Genomic DNA, 18,433 nt, shown 5'->3' on the forward strand with positions numbered 1-18,433 from the left:
CCGGCGCACTTAGCTCCACTCCCTTTTACAGCACTCACTGCGGTACTTTACGGCTCTCTCCCTCCTTCCTCAGGCGGGAGCACGCCGGCCCAGCAAGTCGTGCCTAGCAGGCCCCGCCCTACTCCACGTGCATTGGTTGCCTTTCCCTAAAGCTCCGTGCCGACTGGCTCCTGTCGCTGCCACTCCATTCAGCTTGGTGGCGCGCGGCGGGGAGGCTACCGGTGGAAGCGTGAGCAGCGACAGCAGCGGTGGCGGAAGTGGCCGGCGGCTTAGATCCCTGCCGACACCATGGTGAGGGCAGGGCGATGGCGAGCTCTCATCTAGAGGTGGGGGACGCGGCCGCCAAGGCTCCTTGGGGCTCGCGTTGGGGAGGGGGCGATGCACAGCGAGTGTGTGATACGGGCCTCCAGTCCTTCTCCTCGATCCGGGGAGGAGAAACTGAGTCCGGAGAAGGCGGGGGCTCTCCTAGCGTATCTAGCGCGTCGGTCTCCGGGTACTTACAGTTGGAAGAACGTGTAGTCATAGTATGGTAGACTAGCCGCAGTCTTCCCATTTTGCAGATGGGGAAGCCGAGGCCGGAGAGGAAGGGGACCCGCCGAAGGGCCCGGTGGATGCAGCAGAGTGAGTTTGACACAGGGAGCTATCCCCAAGTGCATCCCACCCAGTTTGACCTCGTATTGCGAAGCTGGAGTGCTGGAAAGTAGAGTGCCCTTCTGAGTTCTCAAATTAAATCAGTTTTGCGAATATCAGTGCTTACAGGGCCCTTAGAAAATTAGCAGCACAATTTCCTGTGCCTCTCGTTTTCAGGCTGAAAAACAGACCCAGAAAAGGGGTTTTTTCTTGGATCACACAGTTAGATGGGGTGGAGGGGGGCGGTTGAGCCAGAACTGGACTAAGTTCACAGAAAAAAAAGACCCTGACAGGAAAATGGAGACCCCCCCACACACACACTGAGGAATTCAGAGATGGGCCTCGTGGGAGGGGGAGCGTACTTGGCCCATCCATACCTGAGTCTCTGAGAATGTTGCTGCATGTTCCTTAGGGTTGATGAAGGGTCCCACAAGTATTGCTGACTAGTACAGGAATTGAGAGAAGGGACCCGGTTCCTCTCTGCTGGAGGGTAGAGTTGGCCTGAGGGCATGACCAGAAGGATCCTTCTTTGTTAAGCTCCATAGAGGCAGGATCTTTGTGTTTATCCTGATATATACCCAGAGTCTAGAACAGTACCTGTGCAAAGTACACAGTCCATTCCAGCCAGAAGAGTGTCCAGGAGTGGACAAGGCATGACACACACTCACTTGCCTGTGGCCCTGGTGGGCTGGAAGTGAGGGGCTAGGTGTGCAGGTGGGGGTGGTCCATGACAGCTTCCTGAATTGGGAACCTCAGGAAGCCGCTCAGTCCAATCCTGGATTGGTCCGGAACCCAAACATTGTGAGAAAGCCCAGAGAAAGGAATCCTCTTTCTTTGGGCTTTTCTAACTTCCCCGGTTCCAGATGGCCGTCTCCTCCAGAGCCGGGTGTCCGGCCCTCTCCAGTTTCCCTTGACACCCTCATGCATCTTCCTCTTTCCCATGAATCCTCTCGTTCTCTCCTCTGTCTCCAGCTTATTTTGGGGATGAGGATGGAGATGGCAAGATGTGGCCACTGTCCCTGGCCATTGTTGCCACAGTGGAGGGCTGTCCAGATGCCACCTCTCCCTTGAGCATTTCCTTATTCGTAGGGTGGGGCAAGCATCCCACCCAACCCGCGTAGCTCCCTCCCTTGGCAGTATGTGTATTTCCCTCCTATTTGTTCAACAAATATTTACTGAGTCCCTCTCGTGTGCCTGGCCCCGTGCTTGGAGCTGGACAAAGTCCACACCTTCTGAGTTTTCCAGTCTAGCAGGAGGCCTGGTGTTTCAAGTCTAGCCAGGGAGACAAGTAAACAAGATAATTAGAGACTGGCTGCGTCCTGTGATGGAAACAACAGAGGGCGGCCCAGGTGGAAACCTCATTTCCTAAACAGGGTTATTATGAAGGCCTGGCGGAGGGAGGGGACGTTGGAGCAGCAGTCAGCCTAGGGAAAGGCCCCCCAGGCAGAATGAACCACAGGAGCAAAGGTGGAGGAATAGGAACCTGCATGGTGTGTGAGGAGTGAAGAGTGGTGTGGGCCAGTTTGCTGAAGCCCTGTCAAGCCTGGCCCTGTGGCCTGCCTGGGGAGTGGGGATAGGGAATTCAGGGGAGAACTGGGAGCAGGTCCCAGTCCCTTCAGGGCTTCACATGTCCTCTTAGTTGCTTTGTGGTTAGGGCACTGCCGGTGACAACAATGGAGGCTGTGGGTTCTGAACTGACAAGCCCATCGGTCTGCTCTCACTGGCTTTACCAGGACCTGGCTGTGTGTCCCTGGGCAGTTCCCTCCTCTGACCTTCCCTGCAACTGAGTCCATTTTCATTCTCACATTCCAGGGTTAGCCTGACCTTGTCCCCTTTCTGGTGATCTGGGAGGAGGACCCAGGTGTCTCATCATCTTGGTTCAGATTCCCACTGCCCAGGAAACCCCGAAGCTTCTGCACAGTAAAAGGCAATCTAGGCCTGTGGCCCCAAGCGCAGAGTGGAGCATCCTGTTACAGTCACACAGACACACAAACGAGAGGGCAGGAGCTGTGGCTGGCTCCGTTGGTCTCTGACCTGCTCATCCTCTGTGGAGCAGCCGCCCCTTCTCCACATGGCCTGTTCTTTCTCCTTATCTTGGCTGTCCAGGAAGCCAGTGCAGGAAGTGGGCTTGGACCTGGCTTCCTGTTGTCGCTGGACCTCCCCCTGTGACTCTTTTCAGGGAAGGCCTGTGGGATATGGGATTTGTACCCCCCACCCAAGCCCTTCCATGGAAGCCACCCTCTGGGGGCTGAGGGCCATTTCCGGCCTCCACCGGAGAGGCTGTCCAGTCCCATGGCCTGAAGAAACAGTTGTCTGGGTCAGATCAGTAGTGTGAGGCCAGGGCAGGACGAAGGGAGGCCTTGTTCCTCCCTGAGGCAGTTTCCTGTCTGCGGGGCCCTTTGTCCAGAAGCTTCATCTAGCCACACTGAATAAGGCTGCCTTTGGACCCGGGACCCAAGCACTGCCACCTGAGTCAGCCTTCTGGAGAGCCAGAGGCAGCTCCAGTGTACAGGGTCCTGATTTGGGTTCCCAAAATGAGAAGAGCTGATCCCCCCCCCCCCAGTTACACCCTGTTTATTATGAAAAAGGAATTCAGTAATGGTGGAAAAGTCAATATCTTAAAAGCCCACCTTATCTGGGTGAGTTTTAAAAGATTCCATCCTTTACCTGCCATCTCTTGCAGTAACCACAAAGATTTTCTGGAATGCTTCTTCCTCTTACCTAGTGAAGTCCTGTCTTTGAAAACTCAGTTCAGATGTGGTCTCCCCAGATTGAGGTGGACTCTCTATTGTGCCTGGCCGAGTCACTCTTGGTCCAGTGGGGGCTGCCCCCTCTGGCTGCAGACAGAAGGGTCAAGTTAAGTTCTTGCCCTTACTAGCTCTAGTGCTGGGCAACATTCTCAGCCTCTAAGCTTCACTATGCCCATCTCTAAAGAGGGGTGATGATAACCATATATGATGCTGGAAATGAAAGACCTGGAGCTGCCTGTATCCATGTGGATGGACTCAGACATCGGTAGAGCAAACAGCAGCAGCAGGGGGACCTGTACATTGTGATGCTGTTGATCAGCATGGTGGATGTGAGGGAAATGTATAGCGTGAGCTATAAAAAAAAAAAATCAAATGGTCAGCGATGGGACTAGGTGGCAGCTGCCTCTGGGAGGAAAGGTGGAGCTCGAGGTGTTCTTTCCTAAACTGGGAGGCAGGTATGCATCCTGAGGTTGCGCAGAATGAGAGTGCCTCTTAGGGGGTTAGGCATGTGCACTTCCGTACCCCTGGTGCTGTGGTGGGACCCTGCCCAGAGGCCTGGGGCTCCCCGGTGCCAACTAAACTGGCAAATCCTGTGCCCTTGTTTGTCTGTCTTTCAGCTCCCGTTGTCACTGCTGAAGACTGCTCAGAATCACCCCATGGTGAGTAGGTGCCATCTGGGGCGAATAGTTTCAGTGGGGACCAGCCCCAGCACAGGGACGGGGACACTGGGTGAAGAGTGAGGTGCTTCCAGCCAAACCTGATTCCCTGCCTGTCCATGAGGCAGTAGCTTGTTCTCTTTCCTCCCACGTGGGTCAGGACGGGAGTCATTTCGGCTGCTTAGAAAAGTAATATGTGCTTATTAAAAATGTCAAACACACCCTGGCTGGTGTGGCTCAATGGATTGAGTGCTGGCTCACAAACTGAAAGGTCACTGGTTCAATTCCTGGTCAAGGTCAAGGCACATACCCGGTCTGGACCAGGTCCCCAGTGGGGGTTGCGTGAGAGGTGGCCAGTCAATATTTCCCTTGCGCATCCATGTTTCTCTCTTTCCCTCTCTTTCTCCCTTCCTTCCTATCTTTCTAAAAATAAATAAATAAAACTTTTTAAAAAAATGTCAAACAGGCCAAGAACCTAGAGTGAAGCCCCTGCATTCATCCTCCCAGCAACTTAACTAATTCTGTGATATATGTGTGTATAAACATGAATGTGATTTTTTTAAATGGTTTTTGTTGTTTTTCAATATATTCTGTTTTCTTTTTATTCAGTACAATTCAAATATCATACAACTCAACGTTTTAAAATGAACAGTGCAGTGGCCTTTAGCCAATTCACGATGTCGTACAACCGTTATGTCTGGCTGGTTCCAGAACATTTCCATCACCCCAGAGGAGACCCCTGTCCCCCTCGCCCAGTCCTGGCAGCCACCAGTCTGTGCTGTGTCTCTGTGGGTTTGCCTGATCCAGATATTTCACATGAATGGGATCAGACAGCCTGTAGCCTGTGTGTCTGCTCTCGGCACGATGTTTTCAGGTTTCGTCCTGTGTCAGTGTTCCACTCTTTTTAAAGGCAGAGTAGTATTCCATTGTGTGGGTGGGTCGCAATGTGTTTACCATGTTCACCAGTTGATAGACATTTGGGGTGCTTTTTGCCTATTTGAATATTTGGCTGCAGTGAACATTTGTATATACATTTTTTTAATCCTCACTCGAGGATATGTTTATTGCTTTTAGAGAGAGAGGAAATGGGAGAGAGAAAAACATCGATTGGTTGCTTCCTGTACATACCCTGACCAGGGATTGACTCTGCAACCTAGGTGTGTGTCCCAATCGGGAATCAAAACCGCAGCCTTTTTTGGTGCACAGATTGTAGCTCCAGCCAACCCGGCCAGGGCTCCTGCATGCATTTTTTGCCTGGATGAATGCCCTTGTTTCTCTTGGGCATATACCTGAGTTGGTCCTTTTTAAAACCACAGTCTATTATTTATTCGTTTTGGGGTTTTTTTCCCTCCCACCAAAAAAAAGTTTCCTTCTAGAAAATCTACAATGCCCAGCAAAGTGTACAAAAGAAGCAAAATGTGTCCCTGTAAGATGTGCTCCCTGGAAGGCCTGGGTGCTGAGTGTGGTGGCCTCTGGGTCCTGGGGGGGAGTTGAAGACGTGTATGGACAAGGGCAGGGCTTCTCTTAGTGGCAGGGATGGACCTCCTTTGGGGCCTGTGACTGACTTGGGGCTCATTTCTGTCTAGTTGGTAGAGCTCAAAAATGGTGAGACATACAACGGGCACCTTGTAAGCTGTGACAACTGGATGAACATCAACCTGCGAGAGGTGATCTGCACGTCTAGGGTGAGTGCCCTGCACTGGGACTGGCCCGACACCTGGGGACCATTGGGCGGGGCGAGCAGACATGGGGGTAGGGGCAGTGTGACCAGGAGAGTGTGCTTAGACTGGACGCTCACAGGGCCTCAGCATTCTGGCCTGCAGATGGGGGGCTTGTCTAGCCTACCACAAGTCTTCCAACCAGGGGTGGGGCCTGCAGGACTAGTCTGGTGTGGAGTAGTGCCAAGGGACAGGGCTCCAAGTCCCCAGTGCCTGGACTTTGAACCTATAAGGACTGTACCTGTGGAGGTGCTTCCCGAGCAGGTATCAAGCTGTTCCCCTCCTCCCGTCCCTGATTCTACCCCTGACCAGGAAGGACTCAGGCTGAGCGGGTGCTTCTGGCTATAAGTCCTGCTGTACTGGTAGGGGTTGGCCTACAGGGCAAGCAGACCCCACCTTCCTGTCTGCCTTAGCTGCTGTTAGTCTAGGCTGTAGGCCATAGTGGTGTAGTTGTGGGGTACCCAGGCCACCAGAGGGCAAGGGTGGCCCTGTAGCCTCATGGACGAGGAGGCTTGTTTACTTCCCCAGGCCTGAAACCAGGAAGTGCAGGGCCAGAACCTAACCCACCAGGGCTGGGGGCAGGTCCCTGGGGTCACGGGCTGGGATGACCCCAGAGCCATAAGGACAAGGACGGTGGTAGAGGCAGGGCTCTCTCACACTAACATGCATGGACTCCAGTCTTAGTCCACCTGCCAGCCACAGCCCCCCAGGTTACAGGAGAAGCTGCTGAGGGCCCCAGCCAGGTTGGGGCTGCCTTGAGTCTATGGGCAGCGTGCCCCTAAGGTTTGCCATGCACAGTGTAAGGCAGCCCCCTACCCCTGGTCTGTCCTTTTGGATGGTTCACACCCTGACAAGCAGACTGGTGGCATGACCCCTTCCCTTACCTACACAGCTCCGTGACCTGCTCCTTGTAATGATACATTGTGGAGCTGCCACCCCAATCTGCTAGAAGCTCCCTCCTGGATTTCTTGCCATGTGCAGCAGATGTCTGGGTGGCGCCATTGTGGCCTTAGCAGACAGGGCTGCGCTGCATAGTCTTATGTGTATATGTCCTTCTGCACATGGCCAGTAGGTCTCTGTCCACTCGTGGGACCTAGAACCAATTACCAGGTTCAGGCCTTGGTTGGTCTGGTTTCTAGTGTCAACTAAGCTTGGAAACATGGCTCCCCTGGACATTTCCCTCTGTGGCCAGATGGTTGTGAGGAAAGGCTGGGGTGAGGATCAAAATCCCTTGGGTGATAGGTGGCAGAATCCAGAGACTCCAGAGGCCAAGATCCCAGGGGAAGCTTGGGTTGGGAGGCGCTACATTACTGCCACAGAAAGCACAGTGAGCCCTGGCTCCTGCAGGGAGCGCACTGAGCTGTCTGACCTTGGCTGAGGGCGGGCCGATCAAGGAGAAGCCAGCCCTATCCCTGGCCGCGAGCTTCTACAGAATCCTTCTGTTTCTGCCTGGCTGTGCTTTGCATCCCCACAGACTTGGCCCTTCGCCCACTCTTTCTGGGAAAGGAATGTGTGGGGCCTCGTGGGGTTCCTCAGTGGGATGGGGGCTCGTGAATGTTCCTGGGAAGAGTCAGCCCTCAAACGTTGTCTCACCCACTAAGTGCCTCTGCTGGGCCAGACCAGACTGCTGGCAAGGGCTGGGGAGGACTGGGGATTTCAGGGAGCCTGGAGACTGCGAGGCAAGCCCTGTCACAGACTAGAGATAGCTGGACAAGGAAAGGCGACAGCTGACAATAGTATGTGCAAAGTGTTAGCGGCCAGAAGTCCTCTTTGTGTGTTCCAGAAAGTTCCATTTGGGAAGTGTGTTGAATGTGCCAAGAGAGGGCAGCTAGGGCAGGGCTGGATCTTGGGCCCTGGGAGCCATAGTGAGTTTAGACCTGATCCTTGGGCCAAGGGGGCTCTAAATGTTTTAAGATTTTATTTATTTTTAGAGAGAGGGGAAGGGAGGGAGAAAGAGGGAGATATGTGAGAGCGACATCGATCTGTTGCCTCTTGCACAGAGGGTCGCCGCTGGTACCCCTAGCTGGGGGCCCAGCCTACAACTCAGGCATGTGCCCTGACCCGGGAATTTAACAGGGCGACCTTTCGGTTTGTGGGAGAACGCCCAACCCACTGAGCAACACCAGTCCCTGGCTCTGATTGGGTTCTAAGCAGGGAGAGGTCTTGGTCTGATTTCTAAGGGTGTGGGGGGGAGGAGAAGGCTACCCAGGCTTCTGGCTCGGAGCAGTGGGGGTGGGGCTGGGAAACTAATTTGGTAGAAGCAGCCCTGGGCTCCTGCCCAAGGGCAGCAGGAGGGGACTTCAGGGAAAGGCCTTGTGCTGGTCGCCTGGCGGGAGGCAGGGGGGTGGGGTGGCATCATCCACGTAGTAGGAACTGCAGGGTTTTGTCTTTTCTAGCCTCCTTGTCTCTCCAGCCTCAATTAGCTCCCCTGAAAACTAGCATCTTGGGGAGCTGCTCCTGGTGAGTGTCAGACCTGCCTCCCACCCCTCTACTGGCCCTCTTTACCTGTCTCACAAGGTGTCTGTCCTGCCCTGTGTCCCACGCCAAACTCAGACCCTGCCAGGAGATAGTTAGATGAATGAATGAGTCAGGGATATAGAAAAGGTTCCAGAAGGCGGGTTCCAGAAGGCAGGTTCTAGAAAGCTGGGGGCAGAAACAGACAGCAACTGGGCTCTGGCAGCACCTGGTGCATGGGGCAGCCCCCACCATGGGATTTGAGCTGCAGGTGACAAATTCCATCCCATGCTGAAAGACAGGCCAAGGACATGGAGGCTATCTCCTATGTAGCCCTGGCTCTTCCTCGTGCCAAGAGTGCTGAATGTATTTTGACCCCACTGAAGGAGTCCCGTGTTGTGTCTGGGACTGTGAACTTGGCAGCCTACAGGGGTGATGGCAGGTGCAGATAGCTGCCCCCTCTTGTGCAGGACGGAGACAAGTTCTGGCGGATGCCGGAGTGCTACATCCGAGGCAGCACCATCAAGTATCTGCGCATCCCTGATGAGATCATTGACATGGTCAAGGAAGAGGTGGTGGCCAAAGGTCGTGGTCGCGGTGGTCTGCAGCAGCAGAAGCAGCAGAAAGGCCGTGGCATGGGGGGTGCTGGGCGAGGTAGGTCCTGCATGCGCACGTGTACACACACACACGCTGGGGTAGCAGCAGCACGTGGCGTCCTTTTCGGCTGTGTTGACATTCTTGGCTGGTGCTCTCATGGTGCAGCAGTGGGCCTGGCTCTGAGCCCTAGCCCTAACCCCCAACAGAGCGGGGGAGCTGTGACTCACAGGCCTCTTCTGTGGAGTGGCTGCTCCTGCTGACTGCCACCTGCCCCTACCCCAGCCCAGGGTCCCAGCTGAGTCCTCAGTGCCCTCAGTTCTAGGTCCAGCCTAGCAGATTGATCTGGTACCCACACAGACCTGGGCCTTGAGCCCTTGTCTCCATACCTGTGTCTGGACACAGCACGCATCTTCCTAAGCCTGTTTCCACTCTTTAGAGAGAGTCCAGCAGTGCCCAGTTCATCAAGCTGCAGGTGAGGACCCCAGCTCAGGGGCTGGCACAGGGCCTTTCTCTGCCCTGACTCCTTGATGCAAAGCCACGGTCACCTTTTTAACAGACTCACCCTCACTGCCCTGAGATGCCAATTCTGGCATAAGATTAAATTGGTTGTACAGTCAGCTGGACCCTAGGCCCCGAGGCCATCCGTAAACCCCACCTTCTTCTGGTCAGGCTCCTATTTTTGCAGTGGTCTGGCTCTGTCTCTTCCAGCTGTGGGGACCTCCTGAATGCCAGGCCTGGAGCCAGCTTGAGCCAGGCTCAGGTGACAGAAGTGAGCCATAGTGAAGAGGGTGGGAGGGCATTCCAGATGGAAAATTGAAAGGGACTATTAGTGGGGCACCAGGGTCTCAGAGCCTATCTCGTATCTGAGGCCCTGTGCACTGGGGGGCACCACTGCTGGCTGAGCCGCAGGGAGGTGGGGGGAGGGGCCTCTCTGCCTACTCTGGACAGAGGCCCCAGGGACCTCAGTGGCAGGTGGAGCCTGCTTGGCAAAGCTGGTCTCGATCATTGAGAGGCGAGGTGGGGCAACCCCTGGCTGCACTGGACTCTGTACCCACAGGTCAGGATTACCATGAAGGAGGTCGTGGGTCCCCACTGCAGACTTCAGCCTCACAGTTGGGGTTGTCTACCCCACTCTGCTAGAGTCCTACCCCTGTCCTGGTTCTTCCCCCTCCTGGAAGCTCTTCTGGCTTTGTTCTTATAATGATCACCCCCCTACCCCAGCTCTGGGCCCTCTCCCGGGAAGCCCGACCCAATGCCCAGGATAACTTGTGGCTCACCGGACCTCCCTCACACTCTTTGCACTGTAGGGGCCTGGTGTCCCTCTGTCACACTGAGAATATTCTCAAGCACCACCCATGCCTGGCCCTGGTCAGATACTCCACCCGTTTTCAGCCCGCCCTCCCCACTTTATAGAGGGGACCACTGAGGCCCAGAGGGGTTAGAATACCCTGGAACCAGGCTCCCCTGAAGCCCCTACTTCTGTTCTGCAGGTGTGTTTGGCGGCCGGGGCCGAGGCGGGATCCCAGGCACTGGCAGAGGCCAGCCGGAAAAGAAGCCGGGCAGACAGACGGGCAAACAGTGAGCAGCCCTCGGCCCTAGAGACTTGAGCACCCCTACTCCAGGCTGCACGCCTGCTCCAGTCCACCAGTCTGTTCAGAACGGAAATGAGGCAGGTGTTGGGGGACCCCCACCTGCATGTTTTGTTATCCTCTTCTTTATGTCAAGTCCTTTTTTTAACCCAGCATTTCCACAGTTGGAAATGTTATTTGGTGTTTTAGATTTTGTGAAGTTGCAGCCAACTTGATTCCTGGAAAGTTCTCTGTGTTAATGTATCTTTAGAGCCCTCGCCCTTGTGGGTTAAAGGGGCCATTTTCCAAAGTTTTGTTTTGTGTCTCTTGTTGGAGCCCTGTGTGGCAGGCAGACAGGAGGTTTTCCCTTTTTTAAGTTCTCTACGCAGAGATTGACCGTCCACGGAGTTTTGCTGAAACAGACCTGCAATTGTCTTCTCAGAACAGATCTGGACAGACATGTGCCTCAAAAGCTGTTGTGGGGATGTGGTTGGGCCCCGCCCCTTTGCGTCCTCTCTCCCTCTTCGTGTTACAAAAATAAAAACAAAACAACTGCAAACCCTTAATTCTTTTTGAGCCACTGGGCACATACAGCACATGGTGACCTCAGGAACTCACAGCCCTGTATGGGGTTTCCTTTTGAGGGCTGTGGCCCATCTTGCCAAGAGTAGGTTTCATTTTGTTTTTAAATTTTACTTACTTTTAGAGAGAGGGGAGGGGTTAGAGAAAGAGAGGGAGAAAAATATCGGTCAGTTGCCTTTCAAATACCCGCAACTGGGGACCTGACCCACAACCAAGGCAGGTGCCCTGACCCGGAACCAGACTGGCCACCTTTTGGTTTGCAGGGCAGCACTCAATCCACTGAGCCACACCAGCCAGGATAGGTGTTTCAACAGGGCACTTAGCCATGTCTCTCAAGGTTTTCTTAGGAAAGGAAAGGTATAAAACTGGCACTGGGACAGGGGTTGCCCCAGATTTGCCTTAATCCCCTCCCCTCTTTGTAGAGAGAGCTGGTGCTGTGAGAGGTGGAGGTGGAAGCCAGCAGGCGCCCACAAGGCCCAGCCTTGCCACCAACACTCTTGCAAGCACTGTTCACACCAGAGTTCACCAAGATGGGCGGTGCCTGGAGGAACCTGCAGGTTTCCTGGAGCTACTTCACTCCTCCAGGCACCACCACCCACATTGCCTAAGACACCGAACCACACTGGCAAAGCTTCCAGCATCACTGTCTGTGGACAGCTTTTCCTCTCTTAAGTATAGACACAGCAGGTGCTAAGGAGATGAGTCCTGGCCACTCATCACGGGGTTGAGACCAGTTTTGAGGGGTGAGTAGAATAAAAGGCACTGTTACCCTGGAAACTCCACTGTGGGATCTGTCAAGTGTAGATAAGTCTCCCCAGTTTGGGAGATGTCCGCATTTTAGGTTCAAGAGGGGTGGTCTGCCTCCCCCTCCCAGCCTCCTTACCTCCATCACCGCTTCTTCCTGGTCCCACCCCACGGGGGGACTCACTGCTGACCCTACCCCTAGCCCTGAATCCTTGTCTGCTAACAAAGTAGCACTTTGGTCTGGGTTGGGGTGGAGCAAAGGCTCTGGCAAGCCAAGGCCCCTGGGACCCATCTCCCCCTCACCAGAGATATAGGCCATGGCAGCATGGGCTGTGGGGGTCAGGGCTGCAGACAGAGCTGAAGCAGAAAGTGAAGGCCTGGTGGGGAAGGAGGAGCCCTGTTCCCAGTCCATCCCCCCTCCCCTTCCTGCTGTCATTGCTCTGGATGCAGGGGCCCATCAAGGCCTTTGGGCTCTTGGTCTGGTGGAGCTTTGATAGAAGCAGGGCTCTGGGACCAGGCGCCCCATGGACTGCGAAGGGAAGTCCTTTAGAGGCGTGCTCCTTGCTCCTGACAGTTTGACTGTGATTTGGACCAAGAACACCCAGAGGCCACCAGCTCCCTTATCAAGTCCAGGGACAGGAGCCTGCCTCTGGTCCCACGCTGCTCTCAGCCCCACCTGCCCCAAGCCTATGTAATCTTGCCCCACCCACCTGACCCTGACCTTTCTGAAAGGCAGACTGGCTAGCTGTCCTCCCCTCACCTTGCATGTGAGCCGCTGCCCTGACCCTGCTGTTTGGGTGCCTGGGCTCCCTGAAGGCCCCATTTTGAGCTGGCTTTTGGGACAGCTGTTTTACTCTTTCTTCCTGGCTGGTTTCAAGAACCAGCTTCAGCCCTTCAGCAAGAAGAGAAACCAAAAGTACGGGGCCTCAATCTTTCTGTTCTGCTGCTAGTTGGTCAGTAGGGTTTGTGCCCTCCAGCTGACAGTCCCAAGACCCTTGAGGGGACAATGACCTTCTTCCCCTAGGGTGTGCACCTGGTCCCCATCAGGGAGCCTCATGCGCCCAGGTATGACTTGGCCTGGAGCCAAGAGCCATTTCTGGGACTCAGATGCAGCTAGCCGTTTGGGAGGTCCTCTCTTGCTTTTCTTTCTTTTTTTTTTTTTTTAATTAAACACTTCTTTTTTTTTAATATTAAATTTTATTTAGTTACTTTTCAAGTACATTTTTTTTTATCTATTTCTCCCACCCCCCCGCCCGGTCTCCCCCCCCCCTCCCATTCCCCCCCCCCAGTCCTCATCTCTGTGTCTTTCATACTTGATCCTCACTCTCTTGCTTTTCTGTGTCACCCTTACCTACACACTTGTCCAAGTCGTCCTTCCTTACAGCCCTGCCCCTAGGTGGTGTGATGGCAGGTGTTCTCCCACCCTCCAGCTGGACCTTACAGCTGGGCACATCCTGGCATTGGCATTGTGTGTATAGTGGCTCGGCATGCATTCCAGTGTCCTCTGCCATCCCCCCCCTTGGACAGAGGGCTACTTAGCCATTGGGGTACGGGAGAAGGTCTAATGTCCACTCAGACAACCCCAGTGAGAGAAGCTACCCACCACAACACAGCAGAGGGCTGGCTTAGGACAGAGAAATGGGGGCCACAATCCCATCCCAGCTGCTTCTGGAGGCAAAGAAAGCAAGGGTGATAACCACCCCCAGAGGAGATGGTCAGAGATATCAAGACGGTGACATCTGAGAGGTGAGGGAGCCAGACATCTTTGAGAAGAGTGTTCAGATGGAAGATCGGCCATACAAAGGCCCTCTGCAGATTGGTGAGGGGGCAGGACATGGGGTGGATGCAGGCCCCGAGCAAGATGGGTAGCCACAGAGGGTTCCAGAACACACTGAAGCAAGGGTGGAAGCCATGAGGTGGAAGAAGGGCAGGGTTCTGTGAGGACCCAGACAGATGGGCTCCTGCTCACAGGAAGCCCAGGACACCAAGGTAGGATCTTTGGACAGCATGGAAGAGGAAGCCGGGGTGAAGGGACAGTCAAACTAGCTCCAGAAGGACGACACTGACCAGGGGAAAAGAGCAGAGAACAGGCAGTGGGAATAAGTAGTGCAAAGCCCCTGGGCTATGGCCTGTTCCCACAGGCACAGAGAAGGCAAGCACCCTGCCCCAGGCCCCACAGCTGGAGCCTCCTCAGAGCTCCTCCCTCTGTTGTCTTGAACTTGGAGGGTCTGTTGTCTCCAGCACAGAGTAAGGAGTCTGGAGTCAGTTTGGGCAGGCAGCAGGCAAGGTTGGCTCCTGCTTAAAAATCCACTCCTTTCACAGTAGCTTCAGCTGAGGGACAGACTGCAAGGCACACAAGGGGCCCTGCAGGTCGGACCCGGCTGCGCCTATTTCCTTCCTGGTGACTAGACTCCTACCTCCAGGGGTTAAGAGGATTACAGAAGGATGGATGCTTGGTATACAGCAAGTGCTCTATTCATGCTTGAAACCACCTAAGTGTTTGAGTGAGCACCTGTGGAGTGTCTGAAGCCTTACCCTGGTCCCTCTCCAACTCTCTAAGCCTTGGGGACAGCATAATTGGCTCATTGTCCCAGTGGGCCCTAAGCAGTGGTGCTATTTTGTGGAGAGCCGCCAGGCCACTGTCCTCTCTGCCTCAGAAGCTGGCACCAGACACCTGGTCTGGTGAACAGTCACCTCGCAGGCCCCCGGTCCTACCCTAAAAGCTCCCTCCCAGTCTCAGCCCAGCCACCCAGAGATGACTCATCAGTGCCCCACCTCCATTGGAACCAGGCACAGAAATAGTCACCAAGCTCACTCTCGGGAGTGGCCGTGGAAATATTTCAGGGCTGCATTCAGCACCTAAAAATACTCTGCCTCTGTGGGTCCTCAAGTGTCTTCCCCCCAACCCGTCATTCCCGTTCTTTGAAAACCACCCATGAGCACCCAGGCCTGCGCCTCCATGTTGCACCCCTCCAGCCTGTTAAACATCCCTGGCGACCAGGGCCGGAGAGTGTCCCTAAGTGGAAGTGTGTGTGGACTACGGCCTCTCTGCCTTGGCACCATGGATACTTAGCTTCTCCTTTCTGGAAAGGAGGCTTTTTCTGAAACCCCTAGAAGTCTGTTCCTGGACAGGGAGGCACAGCAATGCTGTCCAGGGAGACCTTACTCAGTTTCCCTTCAAAACAAGAAAATTATTCTTGCTGTTTGTGTCCCTGGCTCTGCAGGACGCAGATGCCCCAGCAGTGCCCACACCTGGGCTTACCACCACGGCCTCCCCTCCCTGACTTGTTGTGGAGCCCCTTGTGGGTTGTAGGTGCTTCTCCCTCCCCTGGGGGGCCGACTGTCCCCTCTATGGCACCAAAACGTCCTTGCCATCATCCCAGCCACTTGGCCTCCTGGTCACACCCTTTCCTAACCAACAGGCACCTTGACCTTTGAGGCCACCAAAGGTGAGAGGAGCAAACAGAGCTGGCCCCCCGGGGGTCTGACTCAGCTTCCCTGTGTCCTCCAGTTTCCAGCTAAACACAGCAGGGGCAGAGGCCCCAGGACAGGTGTGTTTGCTGGGCCTCTCGGAGACGCACCAAGCTGGCCAGCGTTGACCAAGATCCACACTCTATTCAGATTTCCTGTTTCTACCCAATGTCCTTTTTACTATTTTTATGGAGGTAAGGTTCACCAACGTAAAATTAACCATTTAAAAATGAACAATTGGTGGCATTTAGCACCTTTCACAGTATTGTGCAACTACCTCTGTCTAGTTCCAGAACGTTTTCCTCACCCCATAAAGAAACCTCATGCCCATTCTCACCTCTGCAAGGCCCTAGAAACCACGAGTGTGGTTTGCCTGTTCTGGACGTTTCACGTAGGTGGAGTCATATGACGTGTAGCCTTTTGTGTCTGGCTTTTCTCGCTCAGCATCATTTTTGAGGTTCATCCCTGTTGCAGCGTGTCAGTGCTTCACTCCTCTCATGGCTAATATTCCACTGTGTGGCTGGACCACACTGTGTTCATCCTTCTCTAGCTCATGCGATTTGGGTTGTTTCTAAGGAAGTGCTTGTTGAGCGTTTCCTGTCTGCCAGGCACAGTTGTAGAGTTTGATCTGCACCCCCTTCTGCTGTGAGGTCATACTGTCACACTGAGACTACGGTATCGATTTCCCAGTGGGGGAAAGTCAGGCAGAGACAGGCAGACAGACTTCCGGGGGGCCACCGGCTATAGGTCTTTATACTCTGGAGATGGGGGTAGAAATAGGTAAGAATGAAGCCAAGAATTAAACAAGATAAATGCCAGGTGAAGACCCTCAGGGTCTTCCAGAGACCTGCATGTACAAAGGCCCTGAGGTGGGAATGGGCTGGTGTGTCAGGGAAGCAGGGACTGGGGAGATTGGAGAACGAGGGGGGGTGGATGGTCGGTGGACAGTAGCTGAAGGTTCTGGCATGTATGAAGGGTCTGGGCTGTACTCAGACGGAGACACACAGAGAGACTGAAAGATGAAGGAAATAAGGGCCAGAGACTGGGAACGGGAGGGAGAGATGGGGTTTCCACATCTCATACTTTCAGCAGGTACCAGATGATGCTGTCGGCCTCTGCTTGAATCAGCATCACCATGGTAACACGGATCCTACCAGATACTCCTTCAGGCACATTCCCCATCACTGTAGCCACTGTCCTGTCATTGCCACGTCATTGCCTTGCAAGGGGCAGGGCTGAGGGGGCAGTTATTTTTACCCAAGCTGCTGACAGTGCTCAGGGACCAAGATGCCCACCTTCCCCTATGCTTCAGTCTCCCTGCTTCCTGAGCCACCAGCTCCCGAAGGGTCTCCAGGCTCCTCCTGGGAGGGGGCAGGGGCTGTCTCAAGCAGAGGGAAAGAGCTGGCCGTGGACAGCAGGAGTGGGCAGGGCTAGGGGGTGACAGAAAGATGGGCTGAAGCAGGGAGCCAGCCACACTATCGGAAGGCCAGGGTGGCACTCAGAGGAAAGATGGGTCCCTGTGACCCAGGGCAGCCTCTACAGGCCCTGAGCCTCCCTGGACCATAGGCACTGGTGGGAAAACTGAGATGGGGACGGTACTCGTGGGCTCCACCTGGGCTTGTAAGGGCTCCAACTAGCCACTGCCCCAGCTGCTGATGACCTGGGTGCCGCCACTCATACCTTCCTCCCATCTTCCCTCTTCTCTCCCCACCCAGGCCTTCTGGATGCTCCTCTACTGTGCACTCCTACCTCAGGGCTTTTGCATATGCTACTCCGGCTTTCAAGAACACCCTTCCCTGGGGCACCCACACAGCACCCCCTTTGTCTGAAGGTGGCACTGACCCTCTGAACCCCCTCCACTCTCCCTCCCTGCAATTTCTTCCTAACTCTTGTCACTGTTTGTTATCATCTATTTTTCCACTTGTTCCCACTTAAGAACGAGGGCCTTAGTTTACCCAGTTTGAGAATGGCAGCAGTCAATGTGCACAGTCAAGGGGAAACCAGGCAGTGAAAGGCCAGTGTGGCCCCTGGGGGTGACCTACAGCTCCCCAGGCAGGCTGGCCCTCAGTGGGAGCAGAAGTCAGTGGTCAGGGGACAAGCCAAGCCAGGGAACCTACCGTGGGTTCTCCAGGACAGGTTGGGGTGGGGCTGTGAGTCCACTTCCACCCTTACCACACATACTACCGAGCAGCTTATGGCACCACCAGCCTGGGAGACAGTCACTCCATCTTCACTGTAGAGGTTTACGGGGTCACCTTCTCTTCGTGCCAACACCGAGGACGGTTCATTCCAGTCCCCAGCCAAGAACCATGGAGCCCAGTTTAAATCGTGATTGATTTGAACTGTCTCCAGCCTTTCCCAGCTGTCTCTCCTCCCTCCACTGTGTGGGTCTCTGGCCTTCTCCCTCTGGCTCCACTGAACTTTTCTCCCCCCGTCCTGCTATCCCTCTCACTCCGTCTCCACCCTTTGCTCTTTATCTCAGTCCCTGTCTCCACTTTCTTTCCCACTATATCTATGCTCCATGCCCCCTCTAACAGGAGGCCCTGATTAATCCAGCCTAGCCCAGAACTTTGGAACCGGCCCTTTGGCCTCGGCCTACCCATTCATCAAATGGGCTTGTCCTAGGACCTCAATTCCTGGGCGGAGGGAGTCCCCTTCCCAACCCTGGGCAGGCTTCCAGGGACCGGCAGGGAAGGGGTTAACTGCGTGCCCTCCCCTTCCCCCAGCCCTGCATTTAATTAGCGGCCCTGCGGGGCTGCCAAGCTGGACAAGAGGGGGAAGGGAGGACATGAGGGAGCGAGGGGAAGAAGTAGAGGAGAGGAACAAGGGGGGAGGAAAGAAGGAAAGGAGGAGGGAGGAGAGCCGGGGCTAGCCGGGAATTCGAATCTCGCACCGCAGGGTCCCCGACTCAGACGTCTGGGCTCTTGACTCTGACCTCACCCTGCTCCACGCACTAGCAAACGCTAGGTCGTGCGCCAGCAAAAATGTCAGTTCTCTCCCCATCCTCCGGTTGAGGAAACTGAGGCCCACGCAGAATGGCAACCAACCGGGCCACAGCTCGAGCAGCCCTGTTTATTTGGGCGGTTTTGTTTGCATGCTGGAAAACAGAACAGTAAAACTAGTTGGTTCCAGGCGATATGGGGGCCGTCTCAGTGTGGCCGTGGGCGAGAGCAGAGGACGGCGGAGGGGAAGGTGGGCGAGCTGGGAATGGTTGGGTCCGAGCGGTTCAGTTTAGTACCAGCTACGCCATACCTCTCCCCGTG

The 18,433-nt window shown here is 54.8% G+C and overlaps 1 protein-coding gene across 3 annotated transcripts; it reads left to right on the forward strand.

Annotated features, from left to right (window-relative positions):
* Positions 1-181: 181 nt before the first annotated feature.
* On the forward strand, positions 182-10,939 carry LSM4 (LSM4 homolog, U6 small nuclear RNA and mRNA degradation associated). 3 transcript variants are annotated; one of them, XM_037142042.2, is made up of 6 exons: positions 187-291; positions 561-621; positions 3,998-4,039; positions 5,623-5,721; positions 8,679-8,862; positions 10,296-10,939. In XM_037142042.2, the coding sequence occupies exons 3-6, from the start codon at positions 4,037-4,039 to the stop codon at positions 10,385-10,387; spliced, it is 378 nt and encodes a 125-aa protein (XP_036997937.1). In that variant the 5' UTR covers positions 187-291; positions 561-621; positions 3,998-4,036; the 3' UTR covers positions 10,388-10,939. The 3 variants fall into 3 exon arrangements, with proteins under 3 accessions (XP_036997936.1, XP_036997934.2, XP_036997937.1); XM_037142041.2 differs by lacking the exon at positions 561-621 and having other exon boundaries at positions 182-291; XM_037142039.2 differs by lacking the exon at positions 561-621 and having other exon boundaries at positions 185-326.
* The last annotated feature ends 7,494 nt before the right edge of the window (positions 10,940-18,433 follow it).

Source organism: Artibeus jamaicensis, unplaced genomic scaffold, assembly GCF_021234435.1.
Source record: "Artibeus jamaicensis isolate MK-2021 breed Jamaican fruit bat unplaced genomic scaffold, CSHL_Jam_final contig_477, whole genome shotgun sequence".
NCBI lineage: Eukaryota > Metazoa > Chordata > Mammalia > Chiroptera > Phyllostomidae > Artibeus > Artibeus jamaicensis.